The following is a 27,448-nucleotide window of genomic DNA, read 5'->3' on the forward strand; positions in this document are numbered from 1 at the left end:
TTTCATGGATAGCAAAATATATTTCAATTTCTGTAGTACAGTATAGATCACATAATCCCTTGCAAGTAACAGAATAGGTCACAACAGACAGTTCAATACATTTTGGAATCAGTGAACAATTCTATATCCCACCATCAACAACCTTCCCTGACCCATAATGTTCTCCATATTACAAAAGATGCAAGTGAGGCTTGGGAAGACCATTCCAGTGTCAGGTACAGTTTGTCCTCTTCTCACCACCATCTGTGCAAGAAAATTTTCCCATCACTCACTCTGAGAAAGAGGAAAACTACAGCCTTGCAATCCAGCACCTTCCAGGTTAACAGGATGCCTCGTTACAATCAGTTGTGTAGATCATTCGCAAGAGATTTGCAACCATGTTGTGCCCATCCAGTTTACACTCACAGATTCAGTCCCAAAGCATGAGGTTGATTACAATTAGTATACTGATCTTCCCACACGTCCCCCTTAGAAAAAAGTACACGTATTTCCCAAAGACAACAGGAATTATTTGATAAAATTCTCAAATTATATTCTGAAGATGGAGGTTTTGGGGGGGGGGGTTCTCTTTAAACAAGCAGCAGAAAAGGACACAATGCAATGAAAATTCTTTGGGTGGATCCCGGCCATCTTATAATGACAATTACAGTGCCATCATAGACAATTTAAAAACAAAAGCAAAAAGCTTTTTGGAATGGATGAGTCTACCATGTTAACACTGATTTAGCAATACTACAATCTGCACATATAGTTTGTAATGTTCTAGGAACAGAAATCTCCCTCACACCTCTATCTAGAACCTGCAAGTGAGTAGCCTCTAAAAACAGTGTGTTTGTTAAGGTTACTTATCAGACTCCTTCAGAGCTTACACAGGGTGTTGATCCAAATCCAGATGCTCATATTTCCTCATCTTTCTCCAAAAGTGGATACTGTTTCAGTGAATTTTTAAAGTTTTGAACTAGATTAAATACTGTACTTGACGTTTGGCATCTTGAAACTACTGTTCATAATATTCAGTCCAGGTGGCACTTCCCCCAAAATCCACAAAAATTATCAATGGCACACCCACCTTAGTCAAATAAACCTGGAACACATGGCTTAGCTAAATGGCAATACACTTGGGTCATATCAAAATACTGATTAAGCTGTTTTCTGCAGTATAAATCAGAATTAAGTTTCTTTTTATTTTTTGCTGCAGTTAGATGACATGAGAAAAGCTGCCAGCACCTAGAATTTACTAGGGCACCAAATTTAGGACAATACAAAGGACAGCAGCTCAAGAACACACAAAAACTTGCATTTCCCCTATGTGCCTACGCTAGTACATAGCCGCCCCTCCTTTGCACTCTTAGAACATGTCAGAAATGCACTTTAGGGCGGCTGAGAGAAAAGCTCCAGATTATAGACTACACAGTGAGCAGTCAGCAATATAGGGGTATTGTTTTTCACAATGACACAGTCCCTCCTTCTGTAGCTCTAAGCACACCACCCACCCAAGGCTGTCTCACATAGCACTGTGGGGATCCCCCTGATCAAAACTGGGAGCCTATTGTTAAAGCTCCTCAGACCCATGCCTCAATTCCAATCCACATTGGGGCTCGACAGATGCTATTTATTTTCAAAAGAACTAATTGCATAAACAGCATCAGGTCCGCTTGTGTCCTTAGCTAGAGAGCAGGAACCCCTGAAGACACTGGTTCTGGCTAAAATGGGAATGATACAGCCCTTAGTAGCAGACAGCACCCACTTTTGCCATAGCTAAAGACAGTTTCCCTTTAAAAAGTCTGCAGTCATTTTAACACGCTAGCCCAACTTGTTGTCATTGTTTAAACGACAAGCATCTTCTGGCCTTGACGCGGAGGGATATACCAAAGGGTGTCAGACCTTAAGATGGCAAGTCCAGGAACGCGGTTTCACATAGTCAAGGAAAGTGGGCTATAAAACACAAGAGGAACAGTAATGTTAGGCAGGAAATGCTGGGCACTTTCACTTCTGTAGAGTTATCCCTTAGCCATGTGAACAAATGCCAGTGATGAAACCAAAGTGTTTTCCTTTGCTGTCTCTCAAGCCTGGGCGGCCACCCAACTTGCAGCAGCCAATCTAGGCATTTAGAAGTGGGGTGGGAAAAGGCTTGCCTTTCCCTGTAAGACCCCCAAATTGGCTTTTCTTTGGGTCAGCTTCACCCAGACGCTTTAACTCTCTGAATGGCAGGTCTTCCAGGTCAAGCAGAATTGCTAAACTGTCTGCAATCCTGAAACTACAATCCTACTTGGCTCCAGCTACTATGAGGCCTCAACAGTCCCAGAACCAGCCCCAGGGGGTTATGCATATGCATGTGGGCTGATCTGGCACTACATATTAAATGTGGCAAAGATGTCGTGAATTCTCTCTGTTTGAACCCAGGAGATCCAAAGGTGGCAGTTGAATCAGAGAACACAGCAAGTAGAATGAAGAAACCACTGGGCTCCGCTAAGGCCTTTCACTCTTTTCCATTACCTTCCTCTCCCTCCCTCCTTTACTGCCCCCCTTCCATCCTCTGACAACCTTTGGCTTTCACCTCTCCAGAAGGGCAGAAACTAGCTCAGAAATTTACAGTATTCATATAAAAAGACATGGAGGAAGTTTCAAAGGTTTTTTTTTCCTGACCCTGCTGCTTGTTATTCTTGTTAGAAAGAAACCTCTACGGTAGCTATTCTGGGCAGAATGCAACCTTCTAAAAATCTGGTTTTCGAATTTTACGTTCACATCTTAGGCCTTGAATGAAGTCCAGAATAGCAGCTCAGCTCTGTTCCTCTTATTTCCAATGACAAGTGGGATACTCACATTTTTCAAAGGGCAGTGCCTATGGGCATACCATTCCAGGCTGTAGAGGTAATTTACCATAGTTATACCAAGCCCAAGCGTAAGACACAGGAGCACATTCCAAATGGGGCCTTTCCGACGGTCGCTGACAATGAAGTTGAAAAACGCTGACGGAAGAAAATTAAAATGCACTCAAAATTCATGTTAAGGACACCAGCAGCATTCTTTCCTTGATCCCCAGTTAGCAAAGTGTCCGTATCAGTATGACACGTTGTACCTCTTTCCATAGAAATAAATGGCTCTCAACGGTTTTTTGGAGTTACAGGGGAAACGAGACAGGGCTTTCCCTTTAAATCACCCAGAAAAATCAGTGGGCCACCTACTCATATGAAACAAAGTTGGCTATATGATAGGAGAAATACTTGTCCACCATGACAGATGGTTGATACTGCCAGTGTCAAGCAGGGGGAGAGGGCACCTCTTTTCAGGTTGCAAGCTGAAGACCTCCAAAGCAAGGATCATCTCAGAAGTCTTTGAGAAAGCCGCATATTACAGTTTGGAGCATTATCAGAACTTATCCCTCAGCCAAGCCAAGGAAGTCCTCCCTTCTACTCTGGCCATGATCAGTCTCAGAAAATGGAGATTTAACTAGGGTCAGGAGAGGCTTCTAGGTTTGGAGGGAGCAAATGGTGAGGCAGGCTGCAACACAAGCCCCTTGCATCTTAGAACATTAAGTACAGATGGCAACTAAAAGCTAATCCTCAGAATTTACAGAAACTGCTGCTGCCGGAAGGTATATTTGGTAAGGTAAACTAAAGGGACCCCTGACCGTTAGGTCCAGTCACGGACGACTCTGGGGTTGCGCGCTCATCCTGCTCTATAGGCCGAGGGAGCCGGCGTACAGCTTCCGGGTCATGTGGCCAGCGTGACTAAGCCGCTTCTGGCGAACCAGAGCAGCACACGGAAACACCGTTTACCTTACTTATTTATCTACTTGCACTTTGACGTGCTTTCGAACTGCTAGGTTGGCAGGAGCAGGGACTGAGCAATGGGAGCTCACCCCGTTGCGGGGATTCGAACTGCCGACCTTCTGATCAGCAAGCCCTAGGCTGTGTGATTTAGACCACAGCGCCACCCGCGTCCCCTGTTATATTTGGTACTTACTTCCAAAACACATGTAGAAGAAGAACAATACTGGACAGAAGTAACCAAAGCTGACCCCCAGGATGTATTCATGCACAACAGCGGAAAAAGTGAAGACCGACAGCATAGCGACTGCTTTGAATTTCTTCCCAAATAACTGGTGGTGAGAGAGAGACACAGACAAACGAGGGGAAGGGTGACTCTCTGATAGGTGAATGTATCAGAGGATATCCAATTTTCAAAAACAACAGTGAACAGCTTGTGATAACCACCCTTAAATTGCCCATTCACATTTATTGCACAGGGAGGGTTGTCTCCAGTGGTGGCCTTGCTCTATCAAAAGGACTTTTACTTGCACAAGGCAGGGCAGCTCATTTTTGCTGATCCCTCCTCCTCAATGGAGCCCCACAAACACTTAACGCGAGAGCTGGAACAGTGTGGGCTATGGCATAGAGGGGTGAAATTGGTGGTAGACTGGTAAAAAAAAAAGTGACTTCCCAAATACTGGATACAAACCAGACTGCATAAGTACAAGCTTCTCTCTTTCCACCTTCTGTCAGATCTCTGTATGGGTAAAGTGACTAGGCATTTTACATGTTGTGTAATTCACCTTTACATTAGAACTTTAATAAAATCATTTTGTGGGGGAAATTTAAAGATCTCTGCCATTCCATTTAAAAAATGGCTTTCTCTTAGAGCTGAAGCAAGGGGGTGCGTTAAACGATGGTTGCTTACCCAAAGGAAATCTTTGTATGCATAGTAATACAGCCAGTCATGCACCACCACATTCCAGGTTCGGAAATACCTTGCATAAGATGTAGAATTCCACCAGTCCTGCAAGAGAGGATCAGGGAAGTAAAAAGAGCAGAGACCTTAGAGACAGTGTTTAAAACTGCAGGATCAAAGTGCCAAGTGCATTCCTGCTATTCAAGTGTTTTAGAGCATGTCAGTGTTTGTAAAAAGCAAAAAAAAGTTCTGACCTCCCTTTGTTGCCTCAGCCTGGTCCTCGGACCCTTGTCGGCATAAAAGAGTCCACGAGGAAAGTATCATTGCAGAGTACTTTCTGCTTTTATTCTTAAAAGTCTTTCTGCAAAAGCAACTGACCAACTGTACACACATCAACACTACCAGCTTTCACTAACTAACTAACTAACTAACTAACTAACTAACTAACTAACTAACCAACTAACCAACCAACCAACCAACCAACCAACCCAACACTGCCGCTGACTCATGCTGGCCCAGCTTTTTTAAGCATTAAAGAAACTGCGGCCAATTTTTAGTCGTGACACCCCTTCTGTTTCTTAAATGCAAAAAAAACCCCAACAGAAACAATACATACATACATTATATACATAAACCCAGTTTTGTCATCAATTCATTATGACATGTTGCTGGCAAAGGCTTGGTAAATAAATCAGCAATATTATGTTGTGATTGACAATACTTCAGTTTGATTAATTCATTCTGTACACAATCTCTAACACTTCCATGACGGATAGCAATATGTTTTGATGTGGATTTCATTATTTCTGAGCCCGCTAATGCAATGCATGATAGGCTATCTTCATACACTTGGATAGGCAAATCTACTTTACAATCCAGATCTTTTAGTATCTGTATAAACCACATGATTTCATTGCATGCTAGTGACAGGCTTCCATCTTCTGCCTCACAGGATGAGGTCGCAACAAATCCTTGCTTCTTTGACCTCCATCCAGTTATGGAATTGGCAAACATCAGAACCATTCCACTTGTAGATTTTCTAATAGCTACACAGCTTCCCCAGTCCGCATCAACAGATACTTCTAGTTTTTCGTCTTGTGCACTAGATATCTTCAAACATACATTTAATGTCCCCTTTAGATGTCTGATAAGCCTTTTCAAAGCACACCAATCGGCAGTACTGGGTTTAGATACATGTTGGCTCAGAACATTTGTAGCACATGCAACTGGCTTAAATACAACAGTGATCCTATTTTTGAGTGATACAACTCAGGCTGATCAAATTCATCATCACACACCGTCTTTGGGAAATCTGGTGTCATGGGAGTCTGAACTGGCTTGCAGTTTTCCATGCCAAACTGCTCTATCAAATGAAGAATTTTCTCTTTCTGGCTCAATAGAAAGCTTCCATCAGCTTCCTGCCTTACTTCTACTCCCAAGTAATTGCTTACAGGCCCTAAGGCTTTAAGCTTAAACCTCTTTTCCAGTTGACGTGTGAGCTTCTGGATTTATAAACCCTTCAGTCTTCTGTGGAAAAGGACCTATCACGTCACAATGGACAAGTTCTAAAACCTCTTTAGATACTCTGTCACTTTGAGAAGCCACAGGCTTCCTCTTAGATTTGGCCATTTTACATACATTGCAATCTAGGACACAGTTACAGTTATTTACTTTTAGGTTCTTGCACACCTTTTGCATCTCTGAAAGCACACGGAAATTTGTGTGACCCAGTTTCCAGTGCAGTTCATGTACACACACCTTATGAACTGGCAAATTATCCTGAACCACCTGGGCTTCTTTAACAGGCTTGTCCTGCATTACACACACACACACACACACACACACACACACATATATATATATATATATATATATATATATTGAAGTTTTCAATTTTTTTATGCAAACAAAAAACAAACCAAAAAAATTTAAAAAGACATATACTTCATAATACGTAGTTTTCAATAACATATTTCTCTGACCTCCTCATACCTCCCCTTCTTGTATTCTATTTCAAATTATTTGTTCAGCAAATCCTTAACTCAAAGCATTACAGCTTATAAAAACACCTTATTTTCTATCCAACCATTTTTTCATGTTCCTTTATACCATTACAGGTAGAAACCACTCAATTTCAATCCAGCATCATTCAACATTCCTTAATTTTACAATATTTCTGTAAGTAGTCCTTAAATTTTTTCCAATCTTCTTCTGCCGACTCTTCTCCCTGGTCACGGATTCTGCCAGTCATTTCTGCCATTCCCATACAGTCAATGTCCTGCATTACATATAACCCATTTTCCATCTTTGCATGGCCACATACCTGAGTTCCATTCTTTATCAGACAGCCATCCTGTGTGAACTTAACACTATACCCTGCTTTAATCAAACAGCTTACAGACAGTAAGCGACATCAACACTACCAGCTTTCACTAACTAACTAACCAACCAACCAACCAACCAACCCAACACCAAACTAACATTTCTCACTCTCTATATACAACTAAGTGCAGGCCGCTGACTCATGCTGACCCAGCTTTTTTAAGCATTAAAGCATTAAGCATTAAAGAAACAGCGGCCAATTTTTAGCCGTGACAGAGCAATTGGCAATACAATCTTTATGAACATCTGGTGTACTGTTGCAATGTATAACTGAAATTCCCCAAGAGCTCATTTGCAGGCATTAAATCCTAACCTCCTCCTTCCCAAACAGCCACCCTGAGAATAAGTCACTGGTGTCCCAGTATTTGTAGCTACACTAGGGCTCCAAGGCTCAGATCCAAAATGATCAGAGCTAAATCAAATGTGACATTTTCTCTACATGAACAGTAATTCAATGTAGGGGGGGAGGCAACCTGCAAACCACATTCTGAAAAGAGAAATATAGAAGGTAGCTGAAATTCAGAGGCCTTTTCTATCACTGTCCTCTAAACTGCTCAAACTAATCATTAATGGCCCCAAGTGGAAGCAGCAGCAGGATCAGAACACACATTTGTATGATCCCTTGGAATTATTCATTTATTTAACAACATGTATATATATACTGCTTGACTACAAATAGAATCTCTGAGCATTATACATAAGGTAGTAAAATTGCCAATAAAAGTTTAAAACATCAGATAAAATCAGCAGATAAGCTAAAACATATTAAGACACATTTCAATTTCTACATGTCTGGATAGGCAAAATGTTTTTAGCAGGTGCCAAAAGGAATATAGCAACACTTTATTGCGGACGTTGAAAGGCGCCAGTATAAAGGAAAATATAATGAAAATGATGTATAGATTGTTGTACAATGTTTGGATAAAATACAAAGATCTTTTAGAAAGGAAGACGCCCAGATGGCTTTCACCAATGGAGGCGAAGGCCCAGAAAAAGTTAAACATGGAAATCAAATGGTTGAGATACTCAGATTTATTATTGGAGGATAATGAAGGATACAAACTAAAACCATTTGATCAAGTTAAAGATAAGTTAAATTGGCTACACTACCTCCAGATTAATGAATTGTATAAACTAGATAAGAAAAATGGTTTTGCTTCTGAAAAATCCAAGTTGGAGATGGAGTTGCTGGAATCTAAAGTTAAAAATCTGTCTAAAATGCTGGAATAATACCTTCAATGTAAAATAGCAGAGATACGAGAATAATATACGCGATAAGAATGTGATGTATATACCAGCTACCAGGAGAGAGAGAAGTCAAGACTCGGCGGAGTCAAAGGGACTTTGTTGTTTAGTCGTTTAGTTGTGTCCGACTCTTCGTGACCCCATGGACCAGAGCATGCCAGGCACTTCTGTCTTCCACTGCCTCCTGCAGTTCGGTCAAACTCATGCTGGTAGCTTCAATAACACTATCCAACCATCTCATCCTCTGTCGTCCCCTTCTCCTTGTGCCCTCCATCTTTCCCAACATAAGGGTCTTTTCCAGGGAGTCTTCTCTTCTCATGAGGTGGCCAAAGTATTGGAGCCTCAGCTTCACTATCTGTCCTTCCAGTGAGCACTCAGGGCTGATTTCCTTCAGAATGGATAGGTTTGATCTTCTTGCAGTCCATGGGACTCTCAAGAGTCTCCTCCAGCGCCATAATTCAAAAGCATCAATTCTTCGGGGATCAGCCTTCTTTATGGTCCAGCTTTCACTTCCATATATCACTACTGGGAAAACCATAGCTTTTACTATACGGACCTTTGTTGGCAAGGTGATGTCTCTACTTTTTAAGATGCTGTCTAGGTTTGTCATTGCTTTTCTTCCAAGAAACAGGCGTCTTTTAATTTCGCGGCTGCTGTCACCATCTGCAGTGATCATGGAGCCCAAGAAAAGTAAAATCTCTCACTGCCTCCATTTCTTCCCCTTCTATTTGCCAGGAGGTGATGGGACCAGTGGCCATGATCTTCGTTTTTTTGATGCTGAGCTTCAGACCATATTTTGTGCTCTCCTCTTTTACCCTTATTAAAAGGTTCTTTAATTCCTCCTCACTTTCTGCCATCAAGGTTGTGTCATCTGCATATCTAAGTTTGTTGATATTTCTTCCGCCAATCTTAATTCTGGCTAGGGATTCATCCAGCCCAGCCTTTCGCATGATGAATTCTGCATATAAGTTAAATAAGCAGGGAGACAATATACAGCCTTGTCGTACTCCTTTCCCAATTTTGAACCAATCAGTTGTTCCATATCCAGTTCTAACTGTAGCTTCTTGTCCCACATAGAGATTTCTCAGGAGACAGATGAGGTGATCAGGCACTCCCATTTCTTTAAGAACTTGCCATAGTTTGCTGTGGTCAACACAGTCAAAGGCTGTGTTGTGTCAATGAAGCAGAAGTAGATGTCTTTCTTGAACTCTCTAGCTTTCTCCATAATCCAGCGCATGTTTGCAATTTGGTCTCTGGTTCCTCTGCCTCTTCTAAATCCAGCTTGCACTTCTGGGAGTTCTCGGTCCACATACTGCTTGAGCCTTCCTTGTAGAATTTTAAGCATAACCTTGCTAGCGTGTGAAATGAGTGCAATTGTGCGGTAGTTGGAGCATTCTTTGGCACTGCCCTTCTTTGGGATTGGGATGTAGACTGATCTTCTCCAATCCTCTGGCCACTGCTGAGTTTTCCAAACTTGCTGGCATATTGAGTGTAGCACCTTAACAGCATCATCTTTAAAAATTTTAAATAGTTCAGCTGGAATACCATCACTTCCACTGGCCTTGTTATTTGCAGTGCTTTCTAAGGCCCATTTGACTTCACTCTCCAGGATGTCTGGCTCAAGGTCAGCAACCACACTATCTGGGGTGTACGAGACATCCATATCTTTCTGGTATAATTCCTGTGTATTCTTGCCACCTCTTCTTGATGTCTTCTGCTTCTGTTAGGTCCTTATCACTTTGTCAAAGGTACTATATTGTGATAATTAGAATTGTTGGGGAAAGATTATATGAAGAAAATAATAAAAATTTATCTGAAAAAAAATCTGTCTAAAATGTATAAGTTACTGTTGGAGTGGCATACAAAGGATGAACAAGTTAAATCAGTAATGATAGATTGGGCAAGAGATGTAGGACATAACATAATGTTTGAGGATTGGGAAAGATTGTGGAAGAAAGGGGTTAAGTTCACTGCATGTACAATGTTAAAGGAGAATATAATGAAAATGATGTGTAGATGGTTGACCCCTGTTAAATTAGCAAAGATATATCATAATTGTGATAATTTATGTTGGAAATGTAAAGAAAAAGAAGGAACTTTTTATCACATGTGGTGGACCTGTCCCAAGGTGAAAGACTTCTGGGAAAAGATTTATAATGAATTGGGAAAAAATGTTGAAATATACATTTATAAAGAAACCAGAGGCCTTTCTTCTTGGAATAACGGGTTTGGAATTGCCCAAGAAAGATGTTAAATTATTTTTGTATGCCACAACTGCCACTCGAATTTTATTAGTGAAAAAGTGAAAATGCAATAATTACCTACAGTGGAAGAATGGCAGATGAGGAGTTTTTGGAGCTAGCCGACCTAACTGAAAGAGTCTGTGACCAGAAGAAGGAGGTGTATCAGGAAGAATGGACAAAATTTAATGATTATTTAGTTAAATATATAAAATTAAATTCATTAGAAATAGCTTGCAGATATTTAAGTGGCTTAGGATTTCATATAAGTTAAGTGATGAATCAATATGTTTAATTTTAAAACAATTAGCAATGTTAATAAGTGTAATTTTAATAAGATTATGATCCATGTTTATTTGTTTATTTGTTTTGTTTATAATTTTGTGAAAATCAATAATTTTTTTATAAATAAAATAAAATAAAGGCGCCAGTATATGCCAACACTAAAAGAAGGCTGCAGGTGAGTTCTGCTAAATAATTTATAGGGTGGACATACTTTTCTTCCATGACGCCATACCCAAAACTATTTACATTTGTTTAAAAGTCACAGCAAGGTTAAAATTCTATCCAAAAAGCCCAGTAACACAACACATAGCAACAAATGCTTTTGAATCAGGAATGTAAACAGAAAAAAAGGCACAGGTTCCCTTTTTCACCAGAGGTAAAGGAATGTATTAACAGATTGTCCAGAAAACTGATGGTATCTGATCGGCCTCTCTAGGCAGGAGAAACCTCATCAATGGCAAAATGACTCTCTCTCTCTCTCTCTCTCTCTCTCTCTCTCTCTCTCTCTCGACATTTCTAGCAAATGGAGGGTTCCACGAACCAAGGTACACTCTAAAACCGATAGCAAATACTTCTGTGCGTGTTGTGTTTTGTGCGTGTGTGTGTGTGTGAGAGAGAGAGATATCATGAGCCTTGCACATCAATTACCTTGTAGAACATTCTGTCAGCAAAGCGCAGCATCTCAGCAAAAGCATTGTGCCAGCAGTGAAGGAGTAAATAAAATAAGATTAATGTCACCAATATACCTGTGGAGCAATGAAGAAAACATGTATTTCAGGCTAATTTATTTCATTCATGTGGAGGGGGAAATGGCTTGCCCTCCCCCCTCTGTATTGCTCCCCCAAGTTTCCATAAAGGCTCTAGAATAGCAAACACTTGAAATAGAAGCAATGAAAGTATTGATTGACCTTGCTTAGGACAAAATCTGAGGATGTTTGCTCTTGACCATTTGCTAATACAGTGTTGGGCAAAGGTTTGTTGATCTTATGCCACATATACTGTACTGCAAAAGCTCTGTGAGGGGCAAATGGCAGCAAATAAGCTAGCAAGGATAAGAAATGGGCCTAGTAATAAAGATTGTTAATGTGTAAATGCAAAGCTATGTATTTTAGTTGCTTTGGTCATATTTGCTCAACTAGAGCCAGGGCTTTTTCGGCTGTGGCTCCGACCTGGTGGAACACTCTGTCACAAGAGACCAGGGCCCTGCGGGACTTGACATCTTTCCGCAGGGCCTGCAAGACAGAGCTGTTCCGCCAGGCCTTTGGCCAGGGCACAGCCTGACTGCCTCCCTCGGCAATCTTCGCGGAGCTCTGGCCCAATGGTGGCCAGTGGCTTGAATTTAATTAATTTATAATGAATGATTTTAGAGTGTTGTTTGTGTTGTACTTTTGTATTGTTTTATCGTTGTTAGCCGCCCTGAGCCCAGCTTCGGCTGGGGAGGGCGGGATATAAATAAAATTTATTATTATTATTATTATTATTAGTTAGCTTGAACCTATCTATACCGTATTTTTCGCTCTATAAGACGCACCAGACCACAAGATGCACCTTGTTTTTGGAGGAGGAAAACAAGAAAAAAAATATTCTGAATCTCAGAAGCCAGAACAGCAAGAGGGATCGCTGCGCAGTGAAAGCAACAATCCCTCTTGCTGTTCTGGCTTCTGGGATAGCTGCGCAGCCTGCATTCGCTCCATAAGATGCACACACATTTCCCCTTACTTTTTAGGAGGGAAAAAGTGAGTCTTATAGAGCAAAAAATACGGTATATAAATAGAAGACGTATAATGTTGTGCTTCTGTTTTCAGGCCACGAACTGAGCAAGCAGACTTTCCCATCTCTCTGGGCGGGGACTCCATATAAAGCAGACAATGATGGAGCCAGGCACTCTTCACTGGGGACCACATTCTACAAGCAGGGAGCCACCGCTAAAAGGGTCTGTTTCCATGTTCCACCCTCCACTCCTCCCTAAGATATTTATGCTGTGACCAGGCTGGTTCACCAGCAGAGAGGAAGCACTTTTGGTGTTGCGGTCCTGAGCCGCATGAGGATTTATAGGTCAAAACCAGCACTTTGAGCTGAGTCCAGAAACTAACAACTGCTTGCATCCCCAACACAAGACTAAAAAGCAGAGTTGGATGAAGCAGGATCGCACCTTCTCCAGTCTACCAGGACTGATGTTACTAAGGAACATACTGCAAAAGCTGTTCAGAGAGAAGAGCAGTAGCTCAGTGGTAGTGAGGGCATGCAAAAGGTCATTCTGCAGCATCTCCAGGTAGAGCCAGGAAATGTTCCTTGTCTGGAAACCCTGGAGATCCACTCCTGGTCAGTGTGGACGACCCTGAGCTAGATGGGCCAATGGTCTGATCAGTGTAAGGCAACTTCCCATGTTCTCTCTCAGAGATTCACGCTCAGCCTAAGCTATTGCCCCAGTAACAGGTTTTCAGGAACCCTACAAGTCAGGGAACCACAAAGCTAAGATCACATATCCAACAGGCCATACATTGCCAGTTGTTGCCAATATCACCACTGTATCTGATTATTTATTTGTTGTTTAGAAAAATTCCAGAATTAAAAGGGGCCAGGGTGATACGCAAAAGCACTCACATGGAAGCATGGTGTGCAAGATGCAAAGGGCCAGCCCTCGTACATAGTGCTCTCGACTATATTTCCGAAATGCAGGAAAGACGTATATTTCAATTACATAGTGCAAATAGAAGACTGACGCAAGGACCTAGAGAGGAGTAAAAACAAAAGCCCCTGATTATAAAAGTAGCACAGGAGGAATCCGTAAGAGAGATAGCTGATCCCAGTTACCAATATGCACAGATCTAAGCTGAGTAAACATCATACATTTAACACACATGACTTTCCCCAAAGAATCCTTAGACATGCACTTTAACCCCCCCTCCAAGCTCTAATTCCCAGCACCCTTAATAAACTGCAGTTCCCAAGATTCTTTGTGGGAGGAGCCAGGTGCTTTGAATGTCCGGTGTGTATGCAGCCGTAGGCAACAGCTGACCAAAGGTTTCAGTGCCACTACGATAGTCCGTGCTTCTTTCAGATAAACGGCATTCCACGTGGGCTCCACCATGTGCAGAATTACCATGCCAGCAGTTGGGAGGCCTGGGTAGGTGCGCTGCTGGCATGTGTATATGCGGAGGGGCCCAGGTGGAACACCTGCTTTACCGACAGCAGCTGCCGTGGGAGCGGTTTCATTGTCCGGCAAGGAGCAGGTCCCACGAGTAGAGTAGAGTAGTCTTTTTATCCAAGATTGTCCTTTGAACTTTTAGGATATGTGACACTGCACGGCTAGCCCAGCCCAGGGAAGGACTACGTCTCCATTTGAAAAATACGACCGTGCTTGAAATTAGCTGATCTGCTCCACTCGGCAAAATAAAAATACACTATACAGATTGCTGCACTGTTCATAATTTCCTAAACTCTGGAAAATGTTTACAGATGATAAGAGGACTAGCACACAGGCATCGGTTAAAAGTCGGTTATGGAAGGCTTGTCGTTTAGTACTATTGTATCCTGAGAAGTGAAACTGTTTTATTTATCTTACAATGGGAAGGTGTGTTTGTCATTAGTTTAGGGGTAATTATTCATTCAGTGATCCAAATCTAAGGGAATAGGATGCAATTCCAGGTGAACAGGCATGGAAGCTTCAGAAAGCATTGTGTCTATTTTTTTAATACCAAAATAAAAATAAGTAATACAGGCTTGTGCAGTCTGGTAGGCTAGTACATATTTTTATGAACCAGTAACTCTTATCAGCTTTCAAGGCTGTATAATTATCTGCTGAAACACAGGAATCCCCAAAGAAACAGAAATATCTAACCTCTGCAAACATGGTAGCTACATAGCTCCATCTTATTGTAGGATTTCTGAAAAGAAAAGGAAATCACAGTCATTACACCTAAATCAAGATAAGAACTTGCTTGGCATCAACTGAAACCCAATTTGCGAGAATTTTACAAACAACTGCTAGACAGCAAATCACTTTGAGTTACTTTCCATGATAAAAGCAACTAATAAGTGCAAAAATAATAATAATAGCAGAGCTGATGTAGTCTGCAGTAAATACAACCCAATTTCTATTCCAGAACAGCAAATATTTAAAGTAAGAATGTCTGTTTGCTAGTTATGACTTTGCTCAAATGGCATGCTTTACTAAATGTGCAGCTGCACTATTATTTTTTTAACAGTTCATTATTTTGCATAAAGAAGGAAAGGAGTAGTTGAGGGCAATAGGATATACAGACTGCAGAATGTGGAATACCATGAAAAATAGAAAGACAACCCTGTATAACACAGCAACTTCTACAAAGGAACTCTAGAACCTTATATATAAAAATCCCATCAAAACCCATGAACAGTGGAATATCTTAAAGCCAAAATGGTCAGACTCAGCACCTGTTACTGGAACCAGAAGCAAAAAGCTCTGGTGTGCTCAAAAGAGATATGCATTGAACCAATGCATTTTGGATCCTACTAGGCCTGCTCCGGGAAAATTCAGAGAAACAAATGGTTGTCTTCAACTAACCTTTACTCAGAGAAGACCCACTGAAATTCAGGACCATGAGTTAAGTTAGAGACCCAGCAGTGGATGGGGCCAGAGGCAAAAGTGGGTGGAGCAATAGATAGAGAGGCTCAGAGGCCAGTGGTGTAGCGTGGGTTGCCTTGGGCCGTGCGGAGGGGTTGGGTGGGAAACACATTCAACTGCCTAATATTATCCGCATCGCCCAGGAGACATAAGAAGAGTCGTTCTATGGTCTGGAGAGGTCACTCTGGTTCGCATGGAGAAGCTGTTCTCAATGGATCCCAGCGACAGAATGTGCAGTTATATTGAGGCTGCCCCGAGTGTTAAACTTTTGCATCCATAACAATTTTGCGCCCAGGGCAACTGTGCCTGTGACCCCACCATGCTACGCCACTGCAGAGGACTGCACCTGCCCCCTGGGCCTGAGGTCCCCAACCCGTGTGTTATGCCCTCCGTTATGAAGCATGCATCCAGTCCAACCTCGCCATCACAATGGCTATAAGAATTGCCAAGTCACAATGGAGCAACTACATAGACATTACCGGGGATAGGCGTCTCTGTATATAAGGGTGGGAGCAAAGAGGAAATACAGGTACTGGGAAACTTTAGGAACTTGGACGGTGTCTGAAAAAGCAGAAGGGAGAGAGTCGTTTAGTACCAGATAATGCCACACAGTAAAAAATAAACCCACAGGGTTCCATCCTATTTTCTATGGGTCTCAAACTGTTCATTAATGCTTGAGTTTAGCAGTAATACATTTATACAATTTCTCAGTCCAAGGAGATGGTTTGTATGCCATTCTTATTCTACTTTTTTTTTTTTTACAATGAGTAAAACAAGTCTGTGGCAAGTCCCTCATCACCCCAGGTTTAACGCCCTCCCACCCCAAATAAGCCCCCTATTGTCAGAGCACTTTCCCCTGTTCCACTAAACCCAGGATTCTCTTATTTCCTTTGCAAGATGTATACTCCTATTCCAATAAGCATTAGAAGACTGACAAGTTGCATGGTATTGGTAATCTTGCAAAACATGGGGAGGCCCATACACACATTCTTCTAAACTAGAACAGGTCTTTGAATTGTCTCCATGTCACAGAACCCAACTCTCAGAGCAGGAAGAAGGGAGGGTGCCTTCATCCCCACAGCTGTACAATTATTGTAGGAAACAGTCACTCACTTGTCTTCTGTGGCGTAAAGGAAAGTATTCGAGAAGTATTCTCCCTAATGAAAGAGTAGCCTTTCATCAGCAGGCGCACCTAAAGGAGTGGAATAACAGATAAAATGTATTTGACATCATACAATTAAGTGAGAGATGGTCCAGCAGGATACCATGGTCAATAGCATCAAAAGCTCCTCTGCCCCTCTTTTGATGAAGGTGAGACCAAAGCAGATTCAGTCTCAAGCCAGGTCTGCACCCAGAATGCAAGAAGTTGAGAGAATCAGTATCCTCCAAGAATGCTTCCAGTTGTACTGGCATTGCTCTCTCCATCACTGTGCTCAAAAAGAGGGTGTTTGCAGCAAGTTATTAGTGGTTTAAACCATCAGCGTATCTGAAAACAGAAGTACCTACTAGACCTTAAGAATTATGGTGAGTTTCTTTTTGCATCTGGCCATTTCTAACACCCTCAGGCTCAATCTCTTGGAAAAAATGAAAACTTGTCACCATTAATATTACCCCAAGTCAGGCAGAAGCAAAAGTAGAATGTGTACACAAAATTACAAGTTAGCTAAGGACTCAGATCCTGGCATAAAGCAGCATTTTGCTAATTCAAGCTTTGTGAAATGACCTTGAGCTACATCCAGAAGAAACTAGCTCTCCACATGAAACTCACCTGCTCAAGCATCACTATGCCAGCAGAAGCTGGTGGTAAATGGTAGGCAATGACAATGTAAGTTGTAACCACTCCAAGCGCAAATATTTGGAAGATCATGAAGAGACCCCCAAAGAAAGCAGAGCGGATTGTCTTGTGGGAGGAACCATGGTAGCCCTGGGCCCACAGGAGGAAGAGCCCATAGGGCACAGTCAGGGTGGACAGGAACATGTAAAGCCAAGTGGAAGCAACGACAGAAGATTTGCCAAAAGCGTAGACCAGGAGATCAAACTTCACCACCAACCTTCAAAAGAGATTCAAACAACACAGAAAGTTAAAATCATATACTTGGGTTAAAATATATATTCCATCAGGTTAAATCAGTAACAGCTAAGGAATTCTATAATGAAAGTTGAGGTAATTTTAATCTGTTTTAGTATTCTAAGTTTTGCATGTTTTAGAGTATGGTTGTGATATTTTTTTTAATGCTTTTATTGTTTTATCATTTCGTAAACTGCTTTGAGGTTCCTTTTAGAATCGGGCAGTGTATAAATCTTATGAAACAAATACTGAACTTAGGTATACACCCTAAGGTTTTATACTGCACAGAACAGTGTAAAGCAAGAAAGCAAACACAGAGATACAGACAGATACAACCCCTACAGAGATCCAGGACCCCTTGGATAAGCACACGCATGTGGGAAAATTGTAGTTATTGTGGCATAGCCTGCAGCCCTTCAGTTAGTACTGGGAGGGCTCCACATCTTCCAAGACTTTGCATGCAGATACATTTTCATTGGTTCAGGTATGAAGTGACTCAAGTCCAACACTAAAACAAAACAAAAAGAAACAAACCTCCAGCTGATCCCTTCAATATTTTCCTACCTTCCTTCATCAATGGAGTCTACTATGAGGGTGCTGAGAATGATCATGATGAAGAAAGCAATGAACGTATGATGTGTGGTCCGGATGTCTTTCACTTCAAATAGCTCACTGAGGAAAATAATTATAAGAAGTACATTAGAACATTTTGGGGGGTGGGGACAAACTCCAGGACTTCCAGTGATTAAACTTAAGAGCTGAAAGCAACAGGAATATGGTCAGAAGATTCGGAGGATATGGCCATGGCTTCCCTGGGCCATTTGCTTTTTCTCCTTCAAATGTAACATGCGATCACTCTTTTTCAGTGCAATTTCTCTGCATATGTTCTGCAAAATTCATCTGCCAACAAATATAAGACCTTCACCACTTTTTAGAGGGGGTAGTATGGAAAGAAGTGCCACTGTACAAGAGAAAGAGATTCCCGAACTGTTTCCAACAAGCAGGCAGTGGCGGAGCTTCATGCACCGGGGGACGGAGAGCAGGTGGGGGCGTGGCTGGCGTGTGTCCTGGGGGGGCGTGGCACGCATCCCAGGGGCGTGACGCGCTGCCCGCCGGGGCGTGGTGCATGTCCTGGGGGCATGGCACACCGTTTGTGGGGGCGCAGCTGCGATGGCACCCCATCGGGATCGCTCTGCCTTTTAGTCAAAATACCCGTATATGGTTTACATCTTTGACTTCCAAAAGCCCCAATCGCTGGTTCAATAGTATTAGCCGCAATTTTATTAAAATTAGGAGGATACGTCCTGATTCGTATTTCATCCATATTAAACCCCTACCCACCTACCCTCATATTCCCGATCATAATTTTAGCCCTATGAGGTATTGTAATAACTAGCTCAATTTGCCTACGACAAGCAGACCTGAAGGCTCTCATCGCCTACTCATCCCTAAGTCATATGGGCCTAGTAACCTCTGCTGTTATTATACAAACACCATGAGGCTTGACCGGAGCCATAACCCTAATATTTGCACATGGCCTAACTTCCTCAGCCCTCTTTGCTCTAGCAAACACTAATTATGAGCACACCCAAACCTTACTTCTTGTACAAGGCCTACAACTTGCCTTCCCATTAATATCAACTTGATGATTATTCATTAACTTAACCAATACAGCCATGCCCCCCTCAATCAACCTACTTGGTGAGTTATGAATTATTACTGCCCTATTTAACTGATCATCCCCCACCATCATCATCACCGGGGTTGAAACCCTCATTACTGCCACTTATTCCTGATACATATTCTTAATAACCCAACGAGGAGCCATTTCAAATCAATTTCGCCTTCTCCCTCCCACCCATGCTCGAGAACATCTTATCCTTATCCGACATTTGCTACCCCTAGGACTTCTAATTCTTACAAAACAACAAGACATTTGCCTCTGCCTAGGAGCACTCACCATACTATTCACAGCCCTATCTGCCCTAACACAAAACAACAGCAAAAAATTATTGCTTTTTCAACCTCTAGCCAACTAGGCCTGATAATAGTAACTATTGGCCTAAACCAACCTCAACTCGCCTTCCTTCACATCTCAACCCATGCCTTCTTCAAGGCTATACTATTCTTATGCTCCGGCGCAATTAGTCACAACTTAAAGACATCTGAAAAATAGGGGGGCGTACAAAAAATATTACCAACGACAGCTACCTGTTTAACCATCAGAAATCTTGCCCTTACAGGAACTCCCTTTTTATTGGACATCTATTCAAAAGATACAATTATTGAAACCATAAATAACTCCCACCTAAACGCCTGAGCCCTTATACTTTCACTTTTTGCAACAATACTAACCGCAACCTACACCTTACGAATAACTTTTTACGTCCAATTAAATACACCACAAACAACAACATCCATTATAAATGAAACACCTTATTAAGGTGGCAGAGTCAAGTAATGCAAAAGACCTAAAATCTTTCTACAGGGAAGCAAATTCCCTTCTTAATAATGCATAAATTTATATCCAATATTATTAATCCTGTTACATACATCATTCCCATTCTCATTGCCGTAGCATTTCTAATGCTACTTGAACGCAAAATTTTAGGCTATATACAACTCTGAAAAGGTCCAAACATAGGCCTTTCGCATTTTACAACCAATTGCTAATGGAGTAAAACTATTTATTAAAGAGCCCATTCGCCCAACATACACATCTCCTATATTATTTATCCTGGCACCAACTTTAGCCCTTTTACTAGCCCTCATAATATGAACTCCAGTACCAGTACCACACCCCCTAGCAGACATAAACATAGGCCTTCTATTTCTTCTTGCCCTCTTAAGCATAATAGTCTACACAATCTTATGGTCCAAATGAGCATCTAACTCAAAATACGCCCTAATAGGGGCCCTACGAGCCATTGCACAAACAATCTCATATGAAGTTACCCTGGGCATTATTCCACTTTCAATTATTAGACTGACTGGCACCTTCCCACTACACACCCTTATCATTACACAAGAACACATTTGACTAATCCTACCCACTTGACCCCTCGCAATAATATGATTCTTATCAACCCTAGCAGAAACAAATTGCGCACCATTTGATTTAACTGAGGGGGAATCAGAACTTGTCTCAGGGTTTAATGTCAAATATGCAGCAGGACCGTTTGCACTGTTCTTCCTAGCCGAATACATAAACATTTTGATGATAAACACACTCTTGTGTATTTTATTCTTTAGCCCTACCATCACCACACAAACAGAATTATTTACAATTAACCTAATAGCAAAAACTACCCTACTGACCACTGGATTTTTATGGGCTCAAGCCTCTTACCCACAATTTCGTTATGATCAATTAATACACCTCCTATGAAAACAATTTCTCCCTGCCACACTAGCACTATACTTGTGGTATATCTCACTTCCAATCTCACTATCAGCATTCCCGCCACTAAATTAATAACTGTTACCAAGATGTGTGCCTGAGAAATTAGGGATTACTTTGATAGAGTAAATCACAGGGATTTATAATCCCTCACCTCGTCTAGAAGAATAGGATTCGAACCCACACCTGAGACTCCAAAACCCTCTGCTGCCACTATACTACCTTCTAGTAAAGTCAGCTAATAAAGCTCTCGGGCCCATACCCCAAAAATGTTGGTTAAACCCTTGTAGCCTTATGGGGCTTTGCCCTCTGGTGGGGAAAAAATATTGCGCCCGGGAGAAGGAGTGGGAGTCAGACACTCAAGGAATAGTTTCGGAGAAAAAGCTTTATTTCTACCATCCATGAACTGGTAGAAGGAGCAAGTGTGATAGTTCACAAACAAGCACGGCTTCACAGCCATTTGCACAGAGTATATATTTCCCTTCCAGTTCCCTCCCCTTTCTCCTCCTCTTCAGGAGTCCTGCCCCATGAGTTCCTCTGAGCATGAACAGAAAGCTCCTGTCTTGGGACTCTTCCCAGGAAAGGGGTGTGTGTGAAGCCAAGGGGTTTCAGAGTGTTCAAGATGTTGCAACTGAATGAGATAAAAGTCAGTTCTCAGGCTTGAGTATTCTTGGCAATGACAGAGCCTATTCATTAGCCTTTTGAAGCCTTCTTGTACTGATAAAAGAATAACATTTTTCCTATGCATCTTGTGAGAAAACAGAGGAAAACTTTAGCTGTGGATTTTTTAGAAGACAGAAATGAATTTTGGACAGTTTTGAGGCCTGGTTGGGGGGGGGTGACTTCGGGCCTAGGTGGGGTCACCTGTCATCACCTCCTTCACCCTTCCTTTACTAATGAGCCCCTACATCTTATCCATTTCCAGCTTGGCCCTCGGAGCTACCGTTGATTTCTAGCCTGAATTGGACTAGAATTAAACACCCTAGCCATTATCCCAATCCTGGCCAAACAACATCATCCACGAGCCACTGAAGCCGCAACAAAATATTTTATCATTCAAGCAATGGCCTCATCCATCACTTTATTTTCAAGCATTCTTAATGTGACACACTGGAATTTGAGATATTACTCAACTCACCACGCAACCAACCCCCACCATACTAACAATTGCCCTAGCCATAAAATTGGGCCTGATTCCAATACACTTCTGACTCCCAGAAGTCATATAAGGCATAATAACTGCTCTAATTATTGCAACATGACAAAAAACACCACCAATATCTCTACTATATATAACTTCTAATCAACTCCCAACAACAATTTTATTACTACTAGTTATTTCCTCTGCCTTAACTGGAGGATGATCTGGACTAAATCAAACCCAACTACGAAAAATCATAGCATTTTCGTCAACTGGACACCTAGGCTGAATAGCTGCCATCTCCCCTATCTGCCAGAAACAACTTCTTCTAACCTTAATAATTTATCCATTAATAACTACCTCCATGTTCCTAATTTTCATCACTTCAACTGCAAAAACCGTCAAAGATTTAGGAACAATATGAGTATCTCTCCAACACTCTCCACCATCACCCCCATTAACTGGCTTCTTACCTAAATGATTAATTCTAGAAGAATTAACTACCAACCATCTCATCCCTCTAGCAACTGCCCTCACCTTAACCACTTTACTAAGCCTAATATTTTACATGCTCTTAACTTATACTAAGCTTCCTGTCTTGGCCGCAGGAATTACAATGCTACTAACAGATCGAAGCCTAAACACATCATTTTTTGACCCAGCAGGTATACATCCGCATTCTCCCTGGCTTTGGCATAATTTCCCATATCGCCACATACTATGTAGGAAAAAATGAACCATTCAGCTACATAGGTATAGTGTGAGCCATAATATCAATTGGCTTTCTAGGCTTCATTGTATGGGCCCATCACATATTTACCGTAGGTGTGGACATTGACACCCGAGCCTATTTTACCTCAGCCACAATAATTATTGCCATTCCTACTGGAGTAAAAGTATTTAGTTGACTCGCAACCCTTCATGGCGGAACAATTAAATGGGATGCCGCTATACTTTGGGCCCTGGGATTCATTTTTTTATTTACGGTAGGCGGCCTTACAGGTATTATTTTAGCCAACTCCTCATTAGATGTTATTCTTCATGATGCCTACTATGTAGTTGCCCATTTCCATTATGTCCTATCAACAGGAGCTGTATTTGCAATTATAGGTGGATTTGCCCACTGATTTCCGCTCTTTAATAACAATAATAATAATAATTTTTATTTATACCCCGCCCTCCCCAGCCAAGGCCGGGCTCAGAGCGGCTTACAAGCAATAATAAAAACAAGTTGAATGATTACAACTTAAAAACAAAATTAAAACACAACATTAAAATTTTGAAACATTAAAATATTAAAATGTAGCCTCATTGCAGGAGAAGAAGGAAAGGAAAAAAGAAAGAGAGGGAGGGAATCAAATTGGCTCCAAGCCAAAGGCCAGGCAGAACAACTCTGTCTTACAGGCCCTGCGGAAAGAAATCAGATCCTGCAGGGCCCTGGTCTCATGAGGCAGAGCGTTCCACCAGGCAGGAGCCAGTGCTGAAAAGGCCCTGGCTCTGGTTGAGGCTAATCTAACTTCCTTAGGGCCCGGGACCACTAGGGTGTTGCTATTTATGGACCTTGAGGCTCTCCGTGGGGCAGACCGGGAGAGGCAGTCCCGTAGGTACGAGGGTCCTAGGCCGTGAAGGGCTTTAAAGGTCAAAAGCAGCACCTTAAATCTGACCCTGTACTCCACCGGGAGCCAGTGCAGTTTGAAAAGCACTGGGTGAATATGCTCCCATGGCAGAGACCCCGTGAGGAGCCTTGCTGCAGCATTCTGCACCCGCTGGAGTTTCTGGGTCAGCTTCAAGGGCAGCCCCGCGTAGAGCGAATTACAGTAGTCAAGCCTGGAGATGACCTTCGCATGGATCACTGTGGCCAGGTTATACTTTGCATTCCTTATGAACAAAAATTCAATTTGGCGTAATATTTACCGAAGTCAACATTACATTCTTTCCACAACGTTTCCTCGGATTAGCGGGCATGCCCCGACGTTACTCTGACTATCCAGAGGCATACACCTTCTGCAATACTATTTCATCAGTTGGCTCCTTAATTTCACTGACAGCAGTAATTATAATAATATTTATTATCTGAGAAGCTCTGGCAGCTAAACATGAAGTACTTACCCTTGAATTAACAAACACAAACTTGGAATGACTTCTCGGCTGCCCACCCCCATATTATACCTACGAAGAATCAACCTATGTACAAACCTCAAGGGAGGGGGGACTTGAACCACCTCTAACCACTTTCAAGCCAGTCACACAGCCTCTTAAGTTTCTCTCCTTATGAGGTCCTAGTAAATAAATTACACAGCTCTGTCAGTGCTAAATTATAGGTCAATCAAGCCTATGTGGCATACCCAGCACAACTAGGCTTCCAAAATGCAGCCTCCCCCATTATATAAGAACTTCTTCACTTCCATGACCATGCATTAATATATATTTTTAAATCAGTGCCTTAGTACTATATATTATTAGTCTTATATTATCAACAAAACTCACAGTAATACTATAGATGCCCAAGAAGTGGAAATAATCTGAATTACCGTATTTTTTGCACCATAACACTCAATTTTTTCCTCCTAGAAAGTAAGGGGAAATGTCTGGGCGTGTTATGGAGTGAATGCCTACGGGTGGCGGGGGGGGGGAATCTGCTGCAGTCGTGAGCAGAGGATCCATGGATCCCCTTCCTTCCCTCCTCCGTGGCTCGCTTTGAAACAGCAAAGTGGGAGAGGAGCTGCTTACACAGGTGTAAGCGGCTCCTGTCTGGTTGGCTGCTTTAAAGCAACCGTGCTCTCTGTCCTTCTCTCCTCCCCACTCAGCTCGCTAAATAGCAGCAAAGCTTTTCAGCTCTCTAAGCCGGGGAGGAGGGAGAGAAGCAGAGGCTGCTTGTTTTAAAGGAGCAAAGCGGGAGAGGAGAGGAGCCTTCTCCCCTTATACCCCTCTCCTGCATTATTAGCAGCATCCTTCTCCACACACCCCACGCGTGCTCCTTGTCCCTTAAGTGCTTTTCCTTCCCTCCCCACTTAAAACGTGGTTACAAAGCACGGATCCACATGGAACCTCAGGATTTTTGCACTGGGTCACCCCAAATTCACCATCAGATCACATAGCATGTCCATGGCTACAGCCTGCACCACAAATATCACACATCCACTGTTGCCTGGGACCGCAGTGGTGCAAAAACGTGGTTACAAAGCATGGATCCACATGGATCCTCAGGATTTTTGCATTGGGCTCCCCAAACTCACCATCAGATCACAGGTCTTTGGCCACAGCATGAACCACAAAAATCATACATCCACTGTTTCGTTTAGAATATTTTTTTTCTTGTTTTCCTCCTCTAAAAACTATGTGCATGTTATGGTCAGGTGCGTTTTTTACAGCGAAAAATACGGTATCCTCCCCGCAATCATTTTAATCCTAATTGCACTCCTCTCCCTCAAGATCCTTTATTTAATAGATGAAATTAACAACCCTCTTTTAACTATTAAAGCCATTGGCCACCAGTGATACTGAAGCTACGACTATACAGACTATGAAAATCTGCTGTTTGACTCCTACATAGTCCCAACATGCGACCTACATCCCGGAAATTTCCGCCTACTAGAAGTTGATCATCGAGTTGTAGTCCCAAGAGAATCCCCCATCTGAGTTTTAATCTCAGCAGAAGATATCCTGCACTCATGGCCAATTCCAGCACTCGGCATTAAAACAGATGCAGTCCCAGGTCAATTAAATCAAACAACCTTAATTACATCTCACCCGGGCCTATTTTATGGCCAATGTTCAGAAATTTGCAGATCAAACCACAGCTTTCTACCTATTGTAGTAGAATCAACACCCCTCAAATACTTCGAAGCATGATCTAAAATAATAATCTCCTCATTACTAAGAAGCTAACTTACAACACTAGCCTTTTAAGCTAGAGAGGGACATGCCTCAACTTAACCCAGACCCCTGATTCCTAATTTTCATGCTAGCCTGAGCAACCCTTATTGCTGTAATAATGACATCAGGGCAAGTCCTTTGCCCATGCAGTTTGAAATCAAAACTGGAACAAGGCTTTGCAGGCACCAATGGTCAACTGTGCCAGCAAACCCAGTTTCCTGTGCCTGCATGGTTTGAAATCAAACCACGTAAGCAAAGGCACAGGGCTTCGTTGGCACTGCCAATCAGCTGATTGGTGGTGTCAGCAAACCTGCTTTCAGTAGGGAACTACATCTTTACCTGTCCCACAGGTGTACCCAGTTTGAGGAAGGTGGCCTTGCGGGTCAAATTAGGATGCCGGAAACAGGCCAGAAACTCCACAGAGCTGCTGTAGACCACATTTCACTTGAACACTCTCTCATTTTGCACCAGCTGAAGCCTTTTGTAATCCCCACTCCATGCTATGTAAATATTTGGGTCTCACAGGCTTAGGGTGCTTATTATTCATTTATTATTAAATTGATAATCCCACCTGGCCTCCAAAGGAGCCCTGGAGAACACAGGACTGTATCATATCCAAGTCTGAACCTACATGGGCCAAGGTACCATTCCGTTATGGGTTCTCCTAGGCAGTATATAAAAGAAGTTAGGGACAAACTTTATTGGAGAACCAAACCACCCATGAGGAGTTTGGATTACCCAGCAATAGACATTCTATTCCAGGCATCCCCAAACTCGGCCCTCCAGATGTTTTGGGACTACAATTCCCATCATCCCTGACCACCGGTCCTGTTAGCTAGGGATGATGGGAGTTGTAGTCCCCAAACAGTTGGAGAGCCGAGTTTGGGGATGCCTATTCTATTCTGTTGACCAGTTTCTACAGAACAGAACAGCCTCTCTGAATCCAGAATCCAGCCACATCCAAGTTAGAATTTGGGATGTGCAATAGCCAATTGGCTAGAACAGGCTTCCTCAACCTCGGTCCTCCTGATGTTTTTGAGACTACAATTCCCATCATCCCTGACCACTGGTCCTGCTAGCTAGGGATCATGGGAGTTGTAGGCTAAAAACACCTGAAGGGCTGAGGTTGAGGAAGCCTGGACTAGAACACTTATAAAGGCTGGGAATACCAACTTTCAGTCTACACAGCATAAAAATGAATGGGATCTACTGGGAGGGAGAAACGAGATGTGCAGATAAGCCACCCACTGGATCTTTTTTTTTTTAAAGATATTTATTAAGATTTTCAAAGTTAATACAATAAAGATATAAAAAATCAAAAAGAAAAAGGAAAAAAATACGAAAAAACAAAACAGAACAAGATACATAAAAATTAAAAACACATTAAGTTCACAATAATTTACTTTCATTGACATATTTTCCTGACCTCCTCATACCTTTTTGTATTCCAATTCAAATTATTGATTCAACAAATCCTTAACCATAATTCTTAACCTAATTCCCCCTCTCTTTTCCCCCCCTTATCCCTCAGAAC

The 27,448-nt window shown here is 42.1% G+C and overlaps 1 protein-coding gene across 1 annotated transcript in view; it reads right to left on the reverse strand.

The window, feature by feature from the left end:
- The window catches only part of LOC128415290 (sterol O-acyltransferase 1-like), a 47,122-nt gene continuing 19,674 nt past the window's right edge, over window positions 1–27,448 (reverse strand). Inside the window, exons 6-16 of the mRNA XM_053391336.1 lie at window positions 18,062–18,169; window positions 17,198–17,480; window positions 16,543–16,621; window positions 15,909–15,990; window positions 14,665–14,710; window positions 13,428–13,554; window positions 11,472–11,569; window positions 4,681–4,779; window positions 3,967–4,102; window positions 2,824–2,969; window positions 1–1,935 (exon numbers count right to left, since the gene is read on the reverse strand). Coding sequence (XP_053247311.1) covers window positions 1,879–1,935; window positions 2,824–2,969; window positions 3,967–4,102; window positions 4,681–4,779; window positions 11,472–11,569; window positions 13,428–13,554; window positions 14,665–14,710; window positions 15,909–15,990; window positions 16,543–16,621; window positions 17,198–17,480; window positions 18,062–18,169 — 1,261 coding nt within the window. The 3' untranslated portion in view covers window positions 1–1,878. The remainder of the gene's footprint in view (window positions 1,936–2,823; window positions 2,970–3,966; window positions 4,103–4,680; window positions 4,780–11,471; window positions 11,570–13,427; window positions 13,555–14,664; window positions 14,711–15,908; window positions 15,991–16,542; window positions 16,622–17,197; window positions 17,481–18,061; window positions 18,170–27,448) is intronic.

Source organism: Podarcis raffonei, chromosome 6 (genome assembly GCF_027172205.1).
Source record: "Podarcis raffonei isolate rPodRaf1 chromosome 6, rPodRaf1.pri, whole genome shotgun sequence".
Taxonomy (NCBI): domain Eukaryota; kingdom Metazoa; phylum Chordata; class Lepidosauria; order Squamata; family Lacertidae; genus Podarcis; species Podarcis raffonei.